This window comes from Geospiza fortis, unplaced genomic scaffold, assembly GCF_000277835.1.
Source record: "Geospiza fortis unplaced genomic scaffold, GeoFor_1.0 scaffold11, whole genome shotgun sequence".
Lineage (NCBI taxonomy): Eukaryota > Metazoa > Chordata > Aves > Passeriformes > Thraupidae > Geospiza > Geospiza fortis.
This window is the reverse complement of record NW_005054304.1, coordinates 1,595,944-1,611,791: the sequence shown is the minus strand read 5'-3', so window position 1 is coordinate 1,611,791 and position 15,848 is coordinate 1,595,944. Positions and strand designations below refer to the sequence as shown.

General features: G+C 37.6%; 1 protein-coding gene across 1 annotated transcript in view; it reads right to left on the bottom strand.

Annotated features, from left to right (window-relative positions):
- LRBA (LPS responsive beige-like anchor protein) overlaps positions 1-15,848 on the bottom strand; it is a 366,680-nt gene that overhangs the window by 169,319 nt on the left and 181,513 nt on the right. Inside the window, 1 exon segment of the mRNA XM_031066497.1 lies at positions 6,324-6,448. Coding sequence (XP_030922357.1) covers positions 6,324-6,448 — 125 coding nt within the window.

Genomic DNA, 15,848 nt, shown 5'->3' with positions numbered 1-15,848 from the left:
GCCAATCTGCCCCGGGCTGGCGGCTGGAGGAGGAGAACAGCCTGCACCTGCTTCCAAGGGGCACAGCCATCCTCCCGCGGGGCATTGCTGGGCTCACGCCGGGATTTTCGGCATGGAAGGGAAGCGGCCAGGCATGCTTGGAGCCATGTTCCGCCCCGCACGCGGTCACCGGGCCGGTAAATGTGTCCCCGCCGTGCCCGGGCCGCGACATCGCCGCCCGCACGGCCCCGGGAGCGCTCCCATCGCCCCCGACACTGCAGCCTGGAAATCTGCTTTATTTAAATCACCTGCTCAAAGCAGCAACAGAAAAGGGAAAAAATTAAAAGGAGAGTTTAAAAAAAAGAGTATTAAAAATGAAAATAAAGATATAATTACTCCTTCTACACCTAAGTTTTGCCGTGGTAATGCCAAAACACAGCAGTGTATGTGTCTGGGTTTTTTGTTTGTTTGTATTTTTTTTAAGTTGAAAATTAAAGTACTGTTTCTTAAAAGATACACTGAGAATACCCATGGCACAGCCGTGTTTGAAAAACATTCACCAAAACACATCAGGACCAACTAACTTCAACACACTGGTGACTGCTCGCTCTGATTGCTGCCACACTTGATTTGAAGTTCCACGGGCTCCCTCTAAAAATATGCTAATCTGCAAACATTTACAGAAGGCAGCGACTCCCCTGTGGCAATACATAAAGTTTAAATTGTGTAAGTAAATATATGCACGCAAATTGCAAATAATAAAAACTTTTCAGTTCAGTGAAAGAGTAAAAATGAAGTCCACTCACCAGAAAGAAAAAAAAAAAAAGAAGAAAAAAGACAAAACCCGAACTATAAAAACCCCATCATAACAACAACAACAATCACCAAATGACCAAATACTGGTTTTGGTTTAGGCCTTGACCTTACCAAAAAACCCCAAACAACCACAACAACAAAAAGCAAACATAAACCTCAACCTCAAACCAACCAACCAAAAACAGAAAAAAAAGGAAATTTAACTTGCCATACAAAACAAAATGCAATTTATACATGCTCCTTTTGCCCTAGCAATAGCTGTTGCTTGTAAGAAAGCCTCAAAAAATTACTGCAAAGCTTTAACTGCATTGTACAAACACAAATTTCACTTTCTTGCAAAATATGCTCATGTAAATAATGACAACTCAGATTCTGGAGTTGTTCAATGTGAGTTGAAAAACCTTCTTGTCATGGAAAATATGCAGCTGATATTTAGGAAGGTTTTCCTGTAATTAACTCCCCCTTGAGGATTTTCAGTTAGCAGCAGTAAAATTACCATCAGTGTACTAACACACACCACATGCACTCTTAGTCACTGCCCTACCAGCACTCTCTCAGAGATCAAAAAAAAGTAAAATAGAACAAAACTACCTCAAGATGAAGTCCAAGATAATAAATTATTTTCTTTCTTTTCCTTTTTGTTCTTTTTTTTCTTTTAATGCAGGCAAACTACATTTGTTTTTTTAAAAACTTCATCTGCACTGTACATACCTGCCAATTTTTGCTTCCTCTACTAGAATCTGTGTTATACTGAAAATGCTCATTTCAAATTAGCTCTCTACCTATTCTTATTTAAGATTGAATTCAGAGGCAAGATCAAAGGTTAATACTTTTATACTTAGTACAACTTGTTTAAAATGTTACTATGTCCTTCAGTCTTTAAGAAAAAATAAAATCAGTATAGCAGCTTCCAAACCAAAGATGACTGGATAACAGAAATATTGCCCTATCTTTTTCACTTACTCAGATTTTAATCCTTTCCCCAGCTACTGATATTCTGCTGATTCAAAAGTATACATCTTATGTATGTGCCTTCTTCAATAGGAGATTTTAGACCCTGAATTATTTCAGTCTATTTGTGTAAACTTTTGTCATCTCTTTGCATATGATGTTAGTTACCAATATTTCCTGACATGCATGAAATGTGTGTTAAAGTTAAACACAGCTTAAACACAGGCACAGGAAGATGCCTCTCACCTGAAGACACCAGCTAGTGAAAGGCAATGCTACTGGAAGGCAGTGAGACCTCACACTCTGAACCAGAATCTGCTTTTCCTGTACTGATGTAAATAAAGCAAATCTGCCTTTTCTGTACTGGTGTGCATAAAGCACTACATCTGCAACCAACACTCTCATGCTCACATGTGTACCTGCACAGAACAGAATATATTCCACATGGATTCACCTATTCTTCTGTAGATAAATGCACTGGTGTAGGTAGGCCATGGTCTAGCTCTCTTTATATATTTACTGGTTAGAGAGATGTATGATGGAGCATGACATCACGTCACAAACTCCAATCCCACATAAGCACAGAGTTATATTACACTGGATTTCATATTTCAGGTCACAAACCCTGCTCTGCTTTCTCTAACCACTCTACCAGGCCTGCCTACACTGGTGTGACCAGACCCTCTGGCCCCAATCCTGCAGCTCTAAGCACAAATTCCCACACACCTTTCCAAGATCTCCAGGCATGGCCTAAGTATTGCTCTGAACACAACAGTCTGCTAGCACACAACTTCTTTTTTTTTTTTTTTTTTTTTTTTTTAACTGGTAATTATACCAGGACAAGCAACTGAAGGGAAAGGTGCATTAAAAAACTCCTTAATACGTATCTTTTTTTTCACAAAGGGCTCCCAGGAGTTTCCCTCTACTCTCCCTACTTCTTTAAAAACATAACAGTGGAAAAAATCAATCATTTTCAAACCAAGTTTTTAAAATATTATCTTTCTAGCTGAGGCAAAGCAAACTAACCAGTCGAGTACAATACTGGAGATGATCTCCTGCTGGTCCCTTGCAGCCACAAAGCCCTGAACTCCACCTATTGTCTCAATGGAAATGCTACAGACTGTTTTAATGCCCCATCCCCAATTTTTTAACAAACATCAATTAAAAACCCCAATAAATCACTTGTTAAAAAGCTTGATAAAGAGTCTTCTAGCTGGTAAAGACTCCCTTACAAATATTGCATTTTGGGGCCAATTTCAAAATAGCAACAGGTTTATTCTTTTTACCTCCACATTTATATAATTTTGGTTCCATTTCTATATAGTAAGGTGACAGGAAGAATAGAGAAGAGTTAACTCCTTCCATCCCAAACTTATTACCACAGTACCTTCACCTTTCTTTCCTTTCCCCACAATACACCATTAGACTGACTTTTATAAATAGCCAGTTTGGAGGGATCCTTTTTTTTTTTCCCTTTTCCCTTTGAAAAATTACCTAAAGCCTTTTTTTCCCAAGCAAGTTAATGTGAACTTGGGAATGGCAATTAAATTGTCAGAATTAAAAAATTTGTTTTTAACTAGAAGGTAGCCAGAAGTATAGTCATGGGGCTGGTATTGATTGTCTGAACAGAGAACATTAGTCTTCAGGTATTTATTCTGCCACCTCTGCACCAGAGGTTCTCCTTCAAATCAAATCAATCCTTGGAAAAGATTGGCTCTTGCTCCTAAGACACATAACTAGGCTGCAACAGAGCTGATTGTTGTGTCCTCTCTAAGTTTTACTGAACAATATCTAGGCTTCCAATTGTTTCTGAATCAGTTTCACAGCTGCAAATTGTGATGATTCCTACATTAAGTTCTCTGGGGTGGAGAATACATGTAGTTGTATTTGTAAGACACCAAGCAGTTGATAATGTGTATCTTCTAATGAAAGTGAGCTAAAATCCATGTTATCAAGTATGGTTACTGCTTGCACTGTTCCATTATTTATGCATTATTTTTCCCTGCCTCCCTTTTGACAAAATCCCTTATGTCCAATTTCAGGTTTTGGTCTGTGATGTTTTGAAAAAAAACTTAAATAGGCAGTAGGGAACCTTTTATACATTATGTAAAAATGCTTTTGCTTCAGAGACATGAAAAATTAATTGAAATGGAATAATTAATGAAAAATTATTGATATGAAATCATAACATACTGGAGCAAATACTCTGCAAATACTAGGGATATCTACATCATGAAAGTCAGGTTCCAAAAAAATCTGAGAACAATTGGAATTTCTGATATGGAATTAGTTAATATTAGAAGTTTATAAACACAATTCAGAAAGAAATTGAACTGTACCTTCTAAAACTCAAGAAAAAAATACCCAAACAAACTAAAAACAACACATCAAGAAAGCCAAATCCAAAATGAAACAGTAAAAATCCCAACTATCTTTGCCCTCCTACACATTGTATATAGGCTCCAGCTGAACTTGAATTTGTACTTTGGTCATAGATTTTACACCTTGCCACTGGAAGTCCTTGAAAAAACACAGTTGTATGTGTACACACACTCAGGTAGAAAACAACTATCCATAATTCCAGAAATCACATTAAATAATGACTTAGGGTAAAGTAAACTAAAATATTCACTCGATAGATAAAAAACCAAAAGGACTACAGATAACAAAGGCAGTATGAAAATTCAGAATAAAACAACATCAGAAAATGAAACAAAATAGAAGACTGTTAAGGATGTCAAAATCTGAATAGAAAGGCACATAGAAAACAAGTATGTCTATTTAAATCACCAGAGTTAGTTATCAGCTATGTTTATTAGCTACTTCTGAAATAGGGCTACTTTATTCTTTCTTCCTTTGTATTGACAAAAATTGTTGTCCTGTCAATTACAAACTGATTACATACCACAGCCCTTGAAATATAGCATGGATTAGTGAAAATATCACATTAGTATGAAATATGAATAATTGCATTACTGTGTCTTTACTTGTGGAAGAATTACTTACACAAATTTAAATGGTTGCTCTAATTATTTTCCAGTAAGAATAAAGATTTTTAAAAATTTTGATAAACAGCATAAAGATTAAATATGAAAATACAAGGAATACATCAAACTTTGACAAGATCTATTTAACCTAAAGTACACATAATATTAAAAGAGGGGGAAGTTGTTGTTCATCCATGGAGTTTTAAACAGAAAAAACCCTAATGCCCTACAGTCCATGGTATAGGAACAACACATCTTATTAAGAACAATAATCCCCAAAGCAAAAAGTGAGTTAATTAATTCTACATCTTGTTCTTTCTATAGTCAAAGATGTAGGGCTCTACAAACATTGCTTTCAGATCACTTTATTGACTATTCTCTGTATGGTCATTTATTTCAGAGGACTGATGTCACATTTGGCATCATATCAGCTGACATATTGTAGACGTTTTCTCCCAGAAATGGCTCTTTAAGGCCGAGTGCAAGAGGTTAAGATGCCTGACAGAAACCAACTTTATGACAGTGATGTTCTTCTACATTCATACAACACTCTTAACAATCTAAAATTAGCATAAACTACATCCCCCATGCAATTTGTGTGGGCATATGTATGCATCTATGTATTCAGTAATTCATAAGCTAACAAAGAAAAAAATCCCTAAATTTAGGTTATTTGCTCCATGACTTGTGCCTTCAAGGTGAAGGATACCCAGCTTTAATTATAAGCGAATTATTTTTAAGTACAAGACTTTTCTACCTTATCAGTGTACCCTCATTAGATAGCCAAGACATAAAATTTTGTACTAAACCCCAAAGTTCACTGGCTTTGGTTGTGGTTTTGTTTGCTTGCTTATATTTTGATTTACTACAGAATTCTCAACCTGACTATTCTATTAGTTTGGTAAATACATTCCCCTCTAGAATGGATGTAGCATCTTACATCAGACTGATCCCAGGTTATAAAATGAGGAGTAACAACTGTAAAAAAAAAGTAATCTCCCTTTTTTAAAATCACCAGGTAGAAACGATTGTTACCTTTTTGCTGCTTGAGCAGTACTTTGCAAGTCAGCATTTGCTACTCTTTATTCCATATCAAATTCTTGCAGAAAAGCTTGAGAACTTAAGCAAAGGTACAGTTTAGCTTGTAGAAGTGTTATTTCTCTTTTAACATATCTGTAACAATAAGCAGATATGTGCTAACTGAAATAATTGGTGTGGATTTTGAACAGGACAAATTCCTCTGAAGTTACTAAACTATAGGCAGGTAATTTACACAGAAGTCTGTCCAGGGATTAATGGCAAAATTGCATCCACTTTGCTTCTGTCTAGTGAGGACTGTAATTGTTGTATGCAAGGTATGCACCACCCAGGCCAGCTGAGATGGGAAGAAGGGGCTCAGCGAACACCAGCGCTGCTGCTGTGAAGGAAGGGCCAGGTTACCTCTGTATGGAAAACACATTGCCCGAAACGCGGTGCCAAAAGCCTTTGCTTTGGGACCATTTGCTAGCATCCTACAAGGAGGAAGGTCCAGCCTCTCCCACCATGTACTGTAACCTGCTGCTGGTGGCAGGAGGCAGATTTTACACTGACCATGCTCTCCGGCTGCCCTGAGTGTCGCTTCAGGATGTGTCGATCCGAGGGGGTTACGCACAAATCGTCGCCGGCGCCGCAAGTCATCTTCCCAGTAGTCGAGGCGCCAGAACTCACGAGGACGACTACAATGAAACAGAGGAGCCACATATGTTAGCAATTATCAACCAGCATGGTAGCGCTGAATTTCTGCATAAAGCTCTCCTTGTTTGCGCTGCTTTCGCCTTTTTTTTCTAACCTCCCCCCCTTTCTGCAATCTTTTACTTAGGTATGTCCTTGAAAATAACAATATCACCTTCCAGTCTAAGGAACTCCTTTCCCTTTTTTCTTGGAAGGTGAAATGAGCACTAAATACATCATTTTGAAATGAATTGCTGACAGTGTGATCAGTTTCCCCACACTCTAGTGGCATGTGCTCCGATTTCAGCCTCATTTCAGCCTCAGCAGGGCACCTTTCTCAGTGACTGCATTTATAAACCAGAATAGGGAAAAGGCTATTATAAATATGGTATAGCATTACCTATATTAATCAAAGTCTGTCCCCCTTCATTTTTCTTCCTAATTTGTGCCTTTTTGCACAAGGTCAGTAAATCATGCCATGAATTCTTGGTCCAGAAAGTGTTAACTTTAATGAATACCTCAGTTACATGGTTATGTATGTGATAATAAAATATTACTCTGTTTAGATGTGCAGGAATTTAATTAAAATAATCTCTTAAAATATTCATTACATTTAGCCCCTGAGGCTTAGAACAACACGAGAAAATGCATTTCTTCTCCATTTACTGTTTTTAAATAAACCATTCCAGGAGAGTGAAACAGCAATCTATTTTCGAGCAAATCAGATTGCATTTCTGGTTTATGTAGTTGTGTTTTTACATTTAATTAAAAACTACATGTTATGATGTGTAATAGTTGCGACATAGAAAGCGTACTTTAAAAAAATTACATATAGAAAAGGTTATATCAAATTCATTATTTTCCATTTTATGCTGCAAATATACGTAGATCTTTTTAATATGGTCATATATAAGTGCCAGTTACTATCTGTTTAGATGATCATGAATTAATGCCACTGTAAAACAGTATTTTAGCCCAGAGAATGTACAGAAAATGTCAATTTCAGGTATGGCAAATAAGCAAACAGAAAATACCTGAGGCATAGATTAGTCATGGTACCCTGAAAATGTGTACGTTCAGGCTAAAAACATGGACTTTGTTTACACAGCCAGTATTAAAACAATAGATGAAAATGCAGATATATCTATTCCATTTCTGATCCACGAGCTAATAGAAACTATACCTGTCAACACTGACAAATGAATAAGCACAATTAATTTACAGATCACAATGTTAAAAACACTTGCTATCTACATTCGTAGTTCTGAGGTTTAAAGGCAGAAATTAGTTTTATTTAAGGTAAATCAAGGTTTCAAACAAATGTAGTAACAAAAGGCAGAATGATTTGTGCAACGCTACTGCCAAACATGATTTGTAGATATTAAAAATTCTGACTGAAAATAATTTGATCAAAATGGAGGTTGTCTTTGCAGCCTTCATTAAAATTCTATGTCTATTTTGAACACCAAAGAAAAGGCAGTGCTAGTCTTCATCTTCCTAATTGCTTAATTTCAGAAAAAAACTGAAGTATTGAAATCAAATTCCCCAGTATCTTATTTTACACTTGTCTGTATTACAGTCACACTAAAATTGGGCTGCTCTGATTATAAGACCCAATGATTTTGGAATAATTAACCAAAGGAAAACTACAATATACAGGAAGATATGGGTTTATTCAAAGGTCGATTAATAACTTAAAATTCTCCATTAGTGATTACAGAAAAAAAAGCAGAACACAGCTGGCTATGTGCATGCCTTTGATAGTCGTAGAGCATGGATAGGCACTTCATCATTCTGCCTTCCTACATTTATCTGTTAAAATTATTATCAAATATCAGCCAGGATGCAGTCGTGAATCACAGCCTGCTCCTCGTCTTCAGGGGAATGATACAATGAGGGTCTATTCATCAGGCTGGCAATCGGCACGAGTAATTAGTTCCCTGCACTGGGATCTCCTACAAAGCTTATTTCAGTCGGCACCACAAACATATGACAATGAAAAGCTAATGGAAGCCGCTAAAATTTGTTAACCTCTTCTGCCATCAATCCTTCTGGTGTTCTGGGCTACAGTATTATGCAAAGATGGTAAATTATTAATTTGTCATTCATCTACCTCACCACAGTTTTGATAGAATTAAGTGATGCCATTCTTCTGGATAACAATTACAATTATAGCACATTACAAAACTATGCTAAAATTATTAGGAAAATAGGTAACAATGATCAGGCATGAAATATTATCCTGAAACATAATATATCTTTAGTCCCTTGCTTTTATTTTCAGTTCTGCATGCAAAATTTGCATAGGATTCTATCTCCTTCAGTGGTGCACTGATTATTCACACACAACTACATAACCACTATTAGACTCTGTATTTCAGTATTTGTAAGTATTGGCAACCACTGCATTATGAGGGGGAAAAAAAATTATCCACTCTTCACACATAAAAAAACATCCAACAAAACCCTGCAAAGCCAAAAATAAACACCTGCGTTGACTAATTGTTACAAGTGAGACATTTTTGAGAGCAGCTACTGGGAAAAATGCAATTTTTAAACCAATGTAAACCAGTTGATACTAGAACCAATATAAACCAGTACACTGCACAGCTACTCCAGCACACTGCCTCACTAGTAAGAGCAATTAACCACTGCAGTCCCATCCCCAAAAGGCAATGCTGAACCCTGCTTTGTACCTCTGCAGCCAGGGGGAGACAGAAATATTGCTCTGATTTGGGCAGAACTGACTGCTGGCAGACTGAAGGACTGTGAAGCAAAGGGCCAAGGAGGCAGATTTTAGGGAAGCTACAGGGGACATTTGACAAGAGGAGTTCCTGGCCCTGCAGGAAAGGCTGCCATATGGACTAGAGGTGCTATATGGACTGGATCGATGCACATAACTACTCAATTAGTCTAAATGCAAGAGCAACATCGCTCAGGGGATCAGGGATTTATGAATTATAAATCATATGATTTGCATGGATTTGTCAGGGCCCCCTCCAACATGATACACAGCAATTAGTGGCTCTTTAGTAACAATATTGACTGAATCGAAACAAAGCTTTTATATTAAGTGTTTTATTCAAATAGCATAACCATTATACTGCTTTATTTTTCCAACAGTTTCCCAAATTACCAGGCTATGTACTCAGAATTGAGAGAAAACCTTCCTCTCATTCCCATGCACCTAACCTCATTGTTAAAATTGTACAGAGATGAGATCAAATTTAAAATGACCAATATAACCTGTTGCCTCAGAATTTTGTGTCATGAAAAAAATAAGACATTTCACTGTGGGCAATAAGGAAAAGTCTAAATGCTCATTTATCTCCACTATCAGAACAAGAAACCTGTATTTCCTTCCAGTTTCAAAGATTAGGACAATTGGAGACAAAACATCCCAACTGCTGTATTAGTTTTATTATGGTGTCATAGCAAAGGTATTTTAGGCATGGAAACTACCTATTAGTCCTCATACCCTTATAGATTTAAATTGACTATAAGCCACACCAGACAATGAGAGGATAATGCAATTGCTGAAGAATTACTTCTTGTAATGTCTTACCCCACTGTGTATTTCGAGATACTCTGCCATCCCAGAAAAGAAACAGTCAACACACCAGTGTGGGTTGTAAAGGGACTGCGTGAGATAGGAAGAGGAAATAAAATGCAAACCTACAAAAGCAATATTTTGAGAGGTCTTAGGGCTGTACTCAAGCTACCAGTTAAGTGAGAATGGATTTCAGCACACCACAGAAGCCCCCATTCAGATCCTTAGATGAGTGAAGTAGCAAATAAACAAATACAGAAATAGAAAAGAAAGAAAAGAAAGAAAAGAAAGAAAAGAAAAGAAAGAAAAGAAAGAAAAGAAAGAAAAGAAAGAAAGAAAAGAAAGAAAAGAAAGAAAAGAAAGAAAGAAAAGAAAGAAAAGAAAGAAAAGAAAGAAAAGAAAGAAAAGAGCACAGTGTTAGAGAAATCTTCAGAGACAGAGGATAGCCAGAGTTCTAAAAGACCTCTTCCATCTAGAAGGCTTTTAAACTCAAAGGCAAGAAAATCCACTTCCACAAAAGGCAACCACAACAAACCTAAAAACAGAGAAGCCTGTGTGAAGATACCAAGATAAATTTCGAGATTACACACTCCTTGTCAGAACTCTAACTGTAGAGTTAAGCAGATGAGTCAGTCTCCAAACCTAATCAATCCTTGGTCTCTTCACTAAGACTATCAGAAAGGCAATCAATCAGTGATGACAATTCCTAAGGTGTAGATGCTCAAACACAGAGACTTAGGCTAAATTCATTTCATAGAAAGCCAAAAACAGAGGGGCAACACCATTCATGCATCAGGAGCAACAGTACAGATCTGAAAGGAAATCTAAAAGAAGGCAGCTCCATGATTTTTCCATCACCAGCTACATGTCTACTCCATCTTCTGGTTATAATTTACTAAACACTTTGGTTGAAATGGCTCATCAAATGCAGAGTATTAGGTGCTTCTTCTAAATTACACAAAAAAGCAATCAAAGAACACAGATAGTGGTGCCCAACTTTAAAGGAAAAATAAAGCAGATTATTTTAACACTGTTCAGGAACACTTCTTGGTCTACAACTAGATATCTTTTGCTTCCATGTAAAATGTTTCAAGAACTTAAACCAGGTATCTTCTGCAATAGATACAAACATTTTTCTCAAAAAAGCCAAAAAACGAAATCAAACCTACAATAACCCCAACAACAAGCATTTGCATTTGAATCACAGAATCATAGAACTGTTTGGGTTGGAAGGGACCTTAAGGATCATCCAGTTCCAAACTCCCTGCTGTGAGGAGGGACACCTTCCCTCTTCAGGTTGCTCAGACCCCATCCAACCTGGCTTCGACCACTTCCTGGGATGGGCCATCCACAACTTCTCTGGGCAACTTGTGCCAGTGCCTCACCACCCTCACAGTGAAGAACTTCCTGTCAATATCTAATCTATGCCTGCCCTCTAAATGTGAAGCCATCTACCATTGTCCTGTCACTCCATGTTCTTGTAGAAAGCCTCCCTTCATCTTTCTTGTAGTCTCTTTAGGTATTGGAATGTGCTGTAAGGTCTCCCTGGAGCCTTCTCTTCTCCAGGCCGAACAGCCCCAACTCTCTCAGCCTTTCCTCATAGGAGAGGTGCTCCAGCCCTCTGATCATCTTCTTGGACTCTGAAGTCACTCCAACCAGGTCCATGTTGAGGACCCCAGAGGTGGATGCAGCACTGCAGGTGGGCTCTCACCAGAGCAGAGCAGAGCAGAGGGGCAGAATCCCCTCCCTCCCCAGCTGCCCACGGTGCTTTGGATAGCCCAGGACACGTTTGGCTTTCTGGGCTGTGACTGCACAGTGCTGGGTCACATTCAGCCTCTTACCCACCAGCACCTCCAAACCCTTCTGGGCAGGGCTGCCCTCAATCTGTTCATCTCTCAGCATTGATTTGATTGTCAATCTGAAGATAAAAGTGCTGAAGTTCTGGAAAATAGTGCAAAACCTTTAGTGGAGTTCCTCCAGCAGACTGCAGGGCATCTTGTAATGTAAGAGGCTGCCTGATCTTGCAAATTGAAATCCATTGCATTTCCACGGCATTAAGCTGGATGTCCAGAATATTAACTAAAATCACTCATATTTTGTATGTAATAGTAAAATGCAAGGTATATTCCACTAACTGACTCAATAAAAGCTAATTTTAGAAAACAAGTGAAACATTTTCTGAAGCAATTCAATACTCTTCCAATGAGCTTTCACAAACCGTGAAAAAAATTTTATTTTTGATCTAAAAAACCAAGTTACACCAGACCACACAATGAGCATACTACTAGTCACATGTCAATAAACATTTATCTAAAAAATGTTTAGTACACATCTAGATATATTACTGACCTGCAACATAATCAAAAAATATGTAACACACTTTGGAATATAAAACAGTGAGCTTGATGATGGCAAAGCAAACGCTGACAATGGTAACAGGTAAGTTCTCAGCAGCACTACGAAGTTTCACATTCCATGCAGAGATCCCATGCACAACTGTTTGCCACATGGCAAATCAGAGTATTGATGCAGTAGGGAAAATTACTTTTTCCGTAAAGCAGCTTCCTGATCTGATTCCCACCTTGCCCATACTACCAAAGCAAACAGGAAAAGATTTGATTAGTATTAAGTCAAAGCTGCAGCTCAAATATTACTCACCCAGCCACATTCTGTGTGTATTTCATAGCACTTCACTGATCATGTATCTACTTCAGGACATTAAAGATTAATTAAATCCTGATAAGTGCATTGAGATCTTTGGAAGTGCTGCCTACATTACCTATACTTTCTACAATGGCACAACTTGTTGCTGTTCGACTCTCTCTCTCTCTCTCTCTCAGCTGCATTCACACAAGCATTTGTGTGGCCATCCTAAACCAAATCACAGTAACCAGCTGGGATTATTAGACTTCATTGCTTTTATTCTGTTTTATATCAGTGACCTGCTCACCCTGCAGCCTCACCAGCAACTATGTGACTAAAAATAAGGGAAGGAGATGTGCAGGTGAGAGAAAGGAAGGAAAGGATGAAGAAGAATATCAAAAAGATGTATAATGTAATCATACTCTAATATTAACAGTCTCTGCCTTTTCATGTTATCTTCATTTGCCCCAAACACAGACATTCATATTCCATAGTTTCAGGATACAGACTTCCACAAATGGAAAAAACTGGGAATTCTTAAGGAAAAAACCTCGTGTGCAGGCATGCTCTCAATCTCTGCCACAGTTACTGCAGCAGTAATAGGAACTGGTCATAACAAAGGCCCAAGGCCACTGAGTACAACTTCTTTGGCATAGTATCAATTATGAGAAACACTAATGTAATCCATTAAATCAGTATAGTCTATTTACTTCTAACCCTCCTCCAAGAAAACATTTGGCTTTGTCTGTAAAGGATTTTTTTTTCCTAAAAGAACCGTTGTCTTTATTTGTGCTTCAATTTTATCAAAAGGTGTGTGTGGAGGGGGGTTTCCTGGGTTTGCTGAAGAGAGAACAGTGTCATTCTCCAAGTCTTACAGAAGAAAGAAATGTGAAAGGCATCTCTTGATGAGAGATGAAAAAAGCAGGCTATGAACTTTAGGCACAACATGTGCATGGACTCAGCACAGAACTCTGAGGACTCAGCACAGTTGCAGGGGACCTTTGTACAGTTTAAACCTCAGGTGCTTCCAGTGTAGAGGAGAAGAAGGGAACATCAGCAAGGGAAGCCTGTCTTAACATGTTTCATATGCTAAGATATATAAACATAAATGCAAACATATGTTTGCATTTCCCCATATAAACACGACAGTACAAACAGCACAGATCTGCAATTCCTACATTATGCATTTAAAAACTAGTAGAAATGCTGTCAGTATGCTTCTATACAGTAAATAGGAGATTATCTCTTTATCTCAGCCATTAGTCACCTCAGCTACAACTCCTTGCCCAGGACTCCCGATTTCTGCATTTTCATGGAATCATACCAAAAACCCATTCCCACCTAACTAGCAAGCAAACAAAACCAGAAGAAGAACAATGCCGATTTCAGATATCACAGAGACTTTTCTGCACTGACAAGCTTTGAATTCCTCACTTAAAAAGCAATCCAGAAAAAAATGTCAACTATAAATGTTTCAGTCTCCCTTTATGCATTATAAAGCACCATGTCAGGGAAGACAAGCCCACCTTTAAGGTGTTGCTGCCCTAGATCATGGTGCTATTAACCTTCCGTTTAAAAACAGTTCTGTTTATGTAGGAGTCTATGTAGGCTCTTCTTTGATCTTTATTAACCCCTTGGTAGCTAACCACAGCCCTGACATTTTGGAGCATTCTTTGAAGTGCTGGCATTCCAGTGCACACTGATACTTCAAAGAGGGCCCACTTAAGAACATGGTACAGTTCTAATCATGTATTCTGCAATCACTATCTTATCTTAGGCTGATCTTATAATGATCAGTCTAAAATAAAGCTGCACTTCCAAAGACGACACCACGAGGCACAGTTCAATCCATATTGCATTTCTGTCAAGATTAATTATAAATTAGCTGAAATGAAAACTACTACACTTTTCTACCAGAAGTTAACATGAAAACTTTCTTTTGGCTTGCAGCAAAATTAATTCAGACATGATTTAGACATGGAAGAATGAATGTATAGCAAATTTGCAGCGGGATGCTTTGGCCTAGTTGCTCATAAATCTTTGCAAATCTCACACATCCTACTCTCAACTGCAGTCAACAACATTTGTTTTGCAAAGTAACTACAGCTCATACAGACCCCATAAACTGCTATTCATATTAAAAATAACAATTCCCACAATATAAAAAGAATAGGTACACTACATCTTGCTGGAGGCTTTTTGCTTTTTACCTGATAGTGCAGAATTTTAGTCTGCAGTACATGTCACCCCTTCCTTGCCAAAATGAGCAATGGATTATAAGAATATGTTGAAGGATACAGTATGACAAAGGAGCCAGCTCAATCTCCTTAGCCATTCCTGTTGATTCTGATGTTTTCATTTTAAGCACATGCATAGGAAGTTCCTACTTATTTTCCCACTAATTACAGCAACAGCAGATTTTCTGTGAGTAATATTTAATTGAAAATTTGAAATATTATTATTAAGATTAATTCTTTCCAGTAGCTGGGATTTGACATCATCATCTTTCAGCACTTGTGGATATAATATAGATCAACTTTTGACCAGAACAAGAAAATCTGGTCAGTTCTGTGAGTTTGTTTGTACATTGTTCTGACCCCAGAAGTATTAAACACAGGAATTACAGTAAAGTTCTTCCCAAAACTCTTAGATTTGACCTGCCGCAAACATTTCATCTCTCCTAGAAGAAACAGGATGAAATCACACTCCCATATATCTACACTTTAAGAGCTGTGGCTAACCTGTATCTTTTTTTTATAGCTCTCTTAACAGCTGGATACTTTTCTTGCTTCCATAAAAATGTAATAGTGCACCCCTCTGATTCAATAAATACTTTTTTGCTCTATGTTCTTCTACAGAAAGTTAATTCTTTTTTCTCTTTTGTATATATTTTTTTCTGAGTCCTCTGCCAGAAATGTCTCAAGTAACTGGGTGGTTTTATTTGATTTTTGAGGGGGGTTTTTTTGTTAGTTTTTCTTCCTTTTTTTTTTCCTTTGGCTGTTTTGTTTGGCTTTGTTTGCATTTTTTTTAAATTACTATCTATTAACCAAATTAACTCAGCAATTCAACAACCACCACAGAGAGGAACAACAAAGATGACTGAGAGATTTAGGCACAACTTTATTTTTTTAACATAGAATAATAAAGAGAAGACAAACCTCCCTGAGGTGTCTAAATGCCTAAATATCAAAAATACATTAATTTTATCTTTT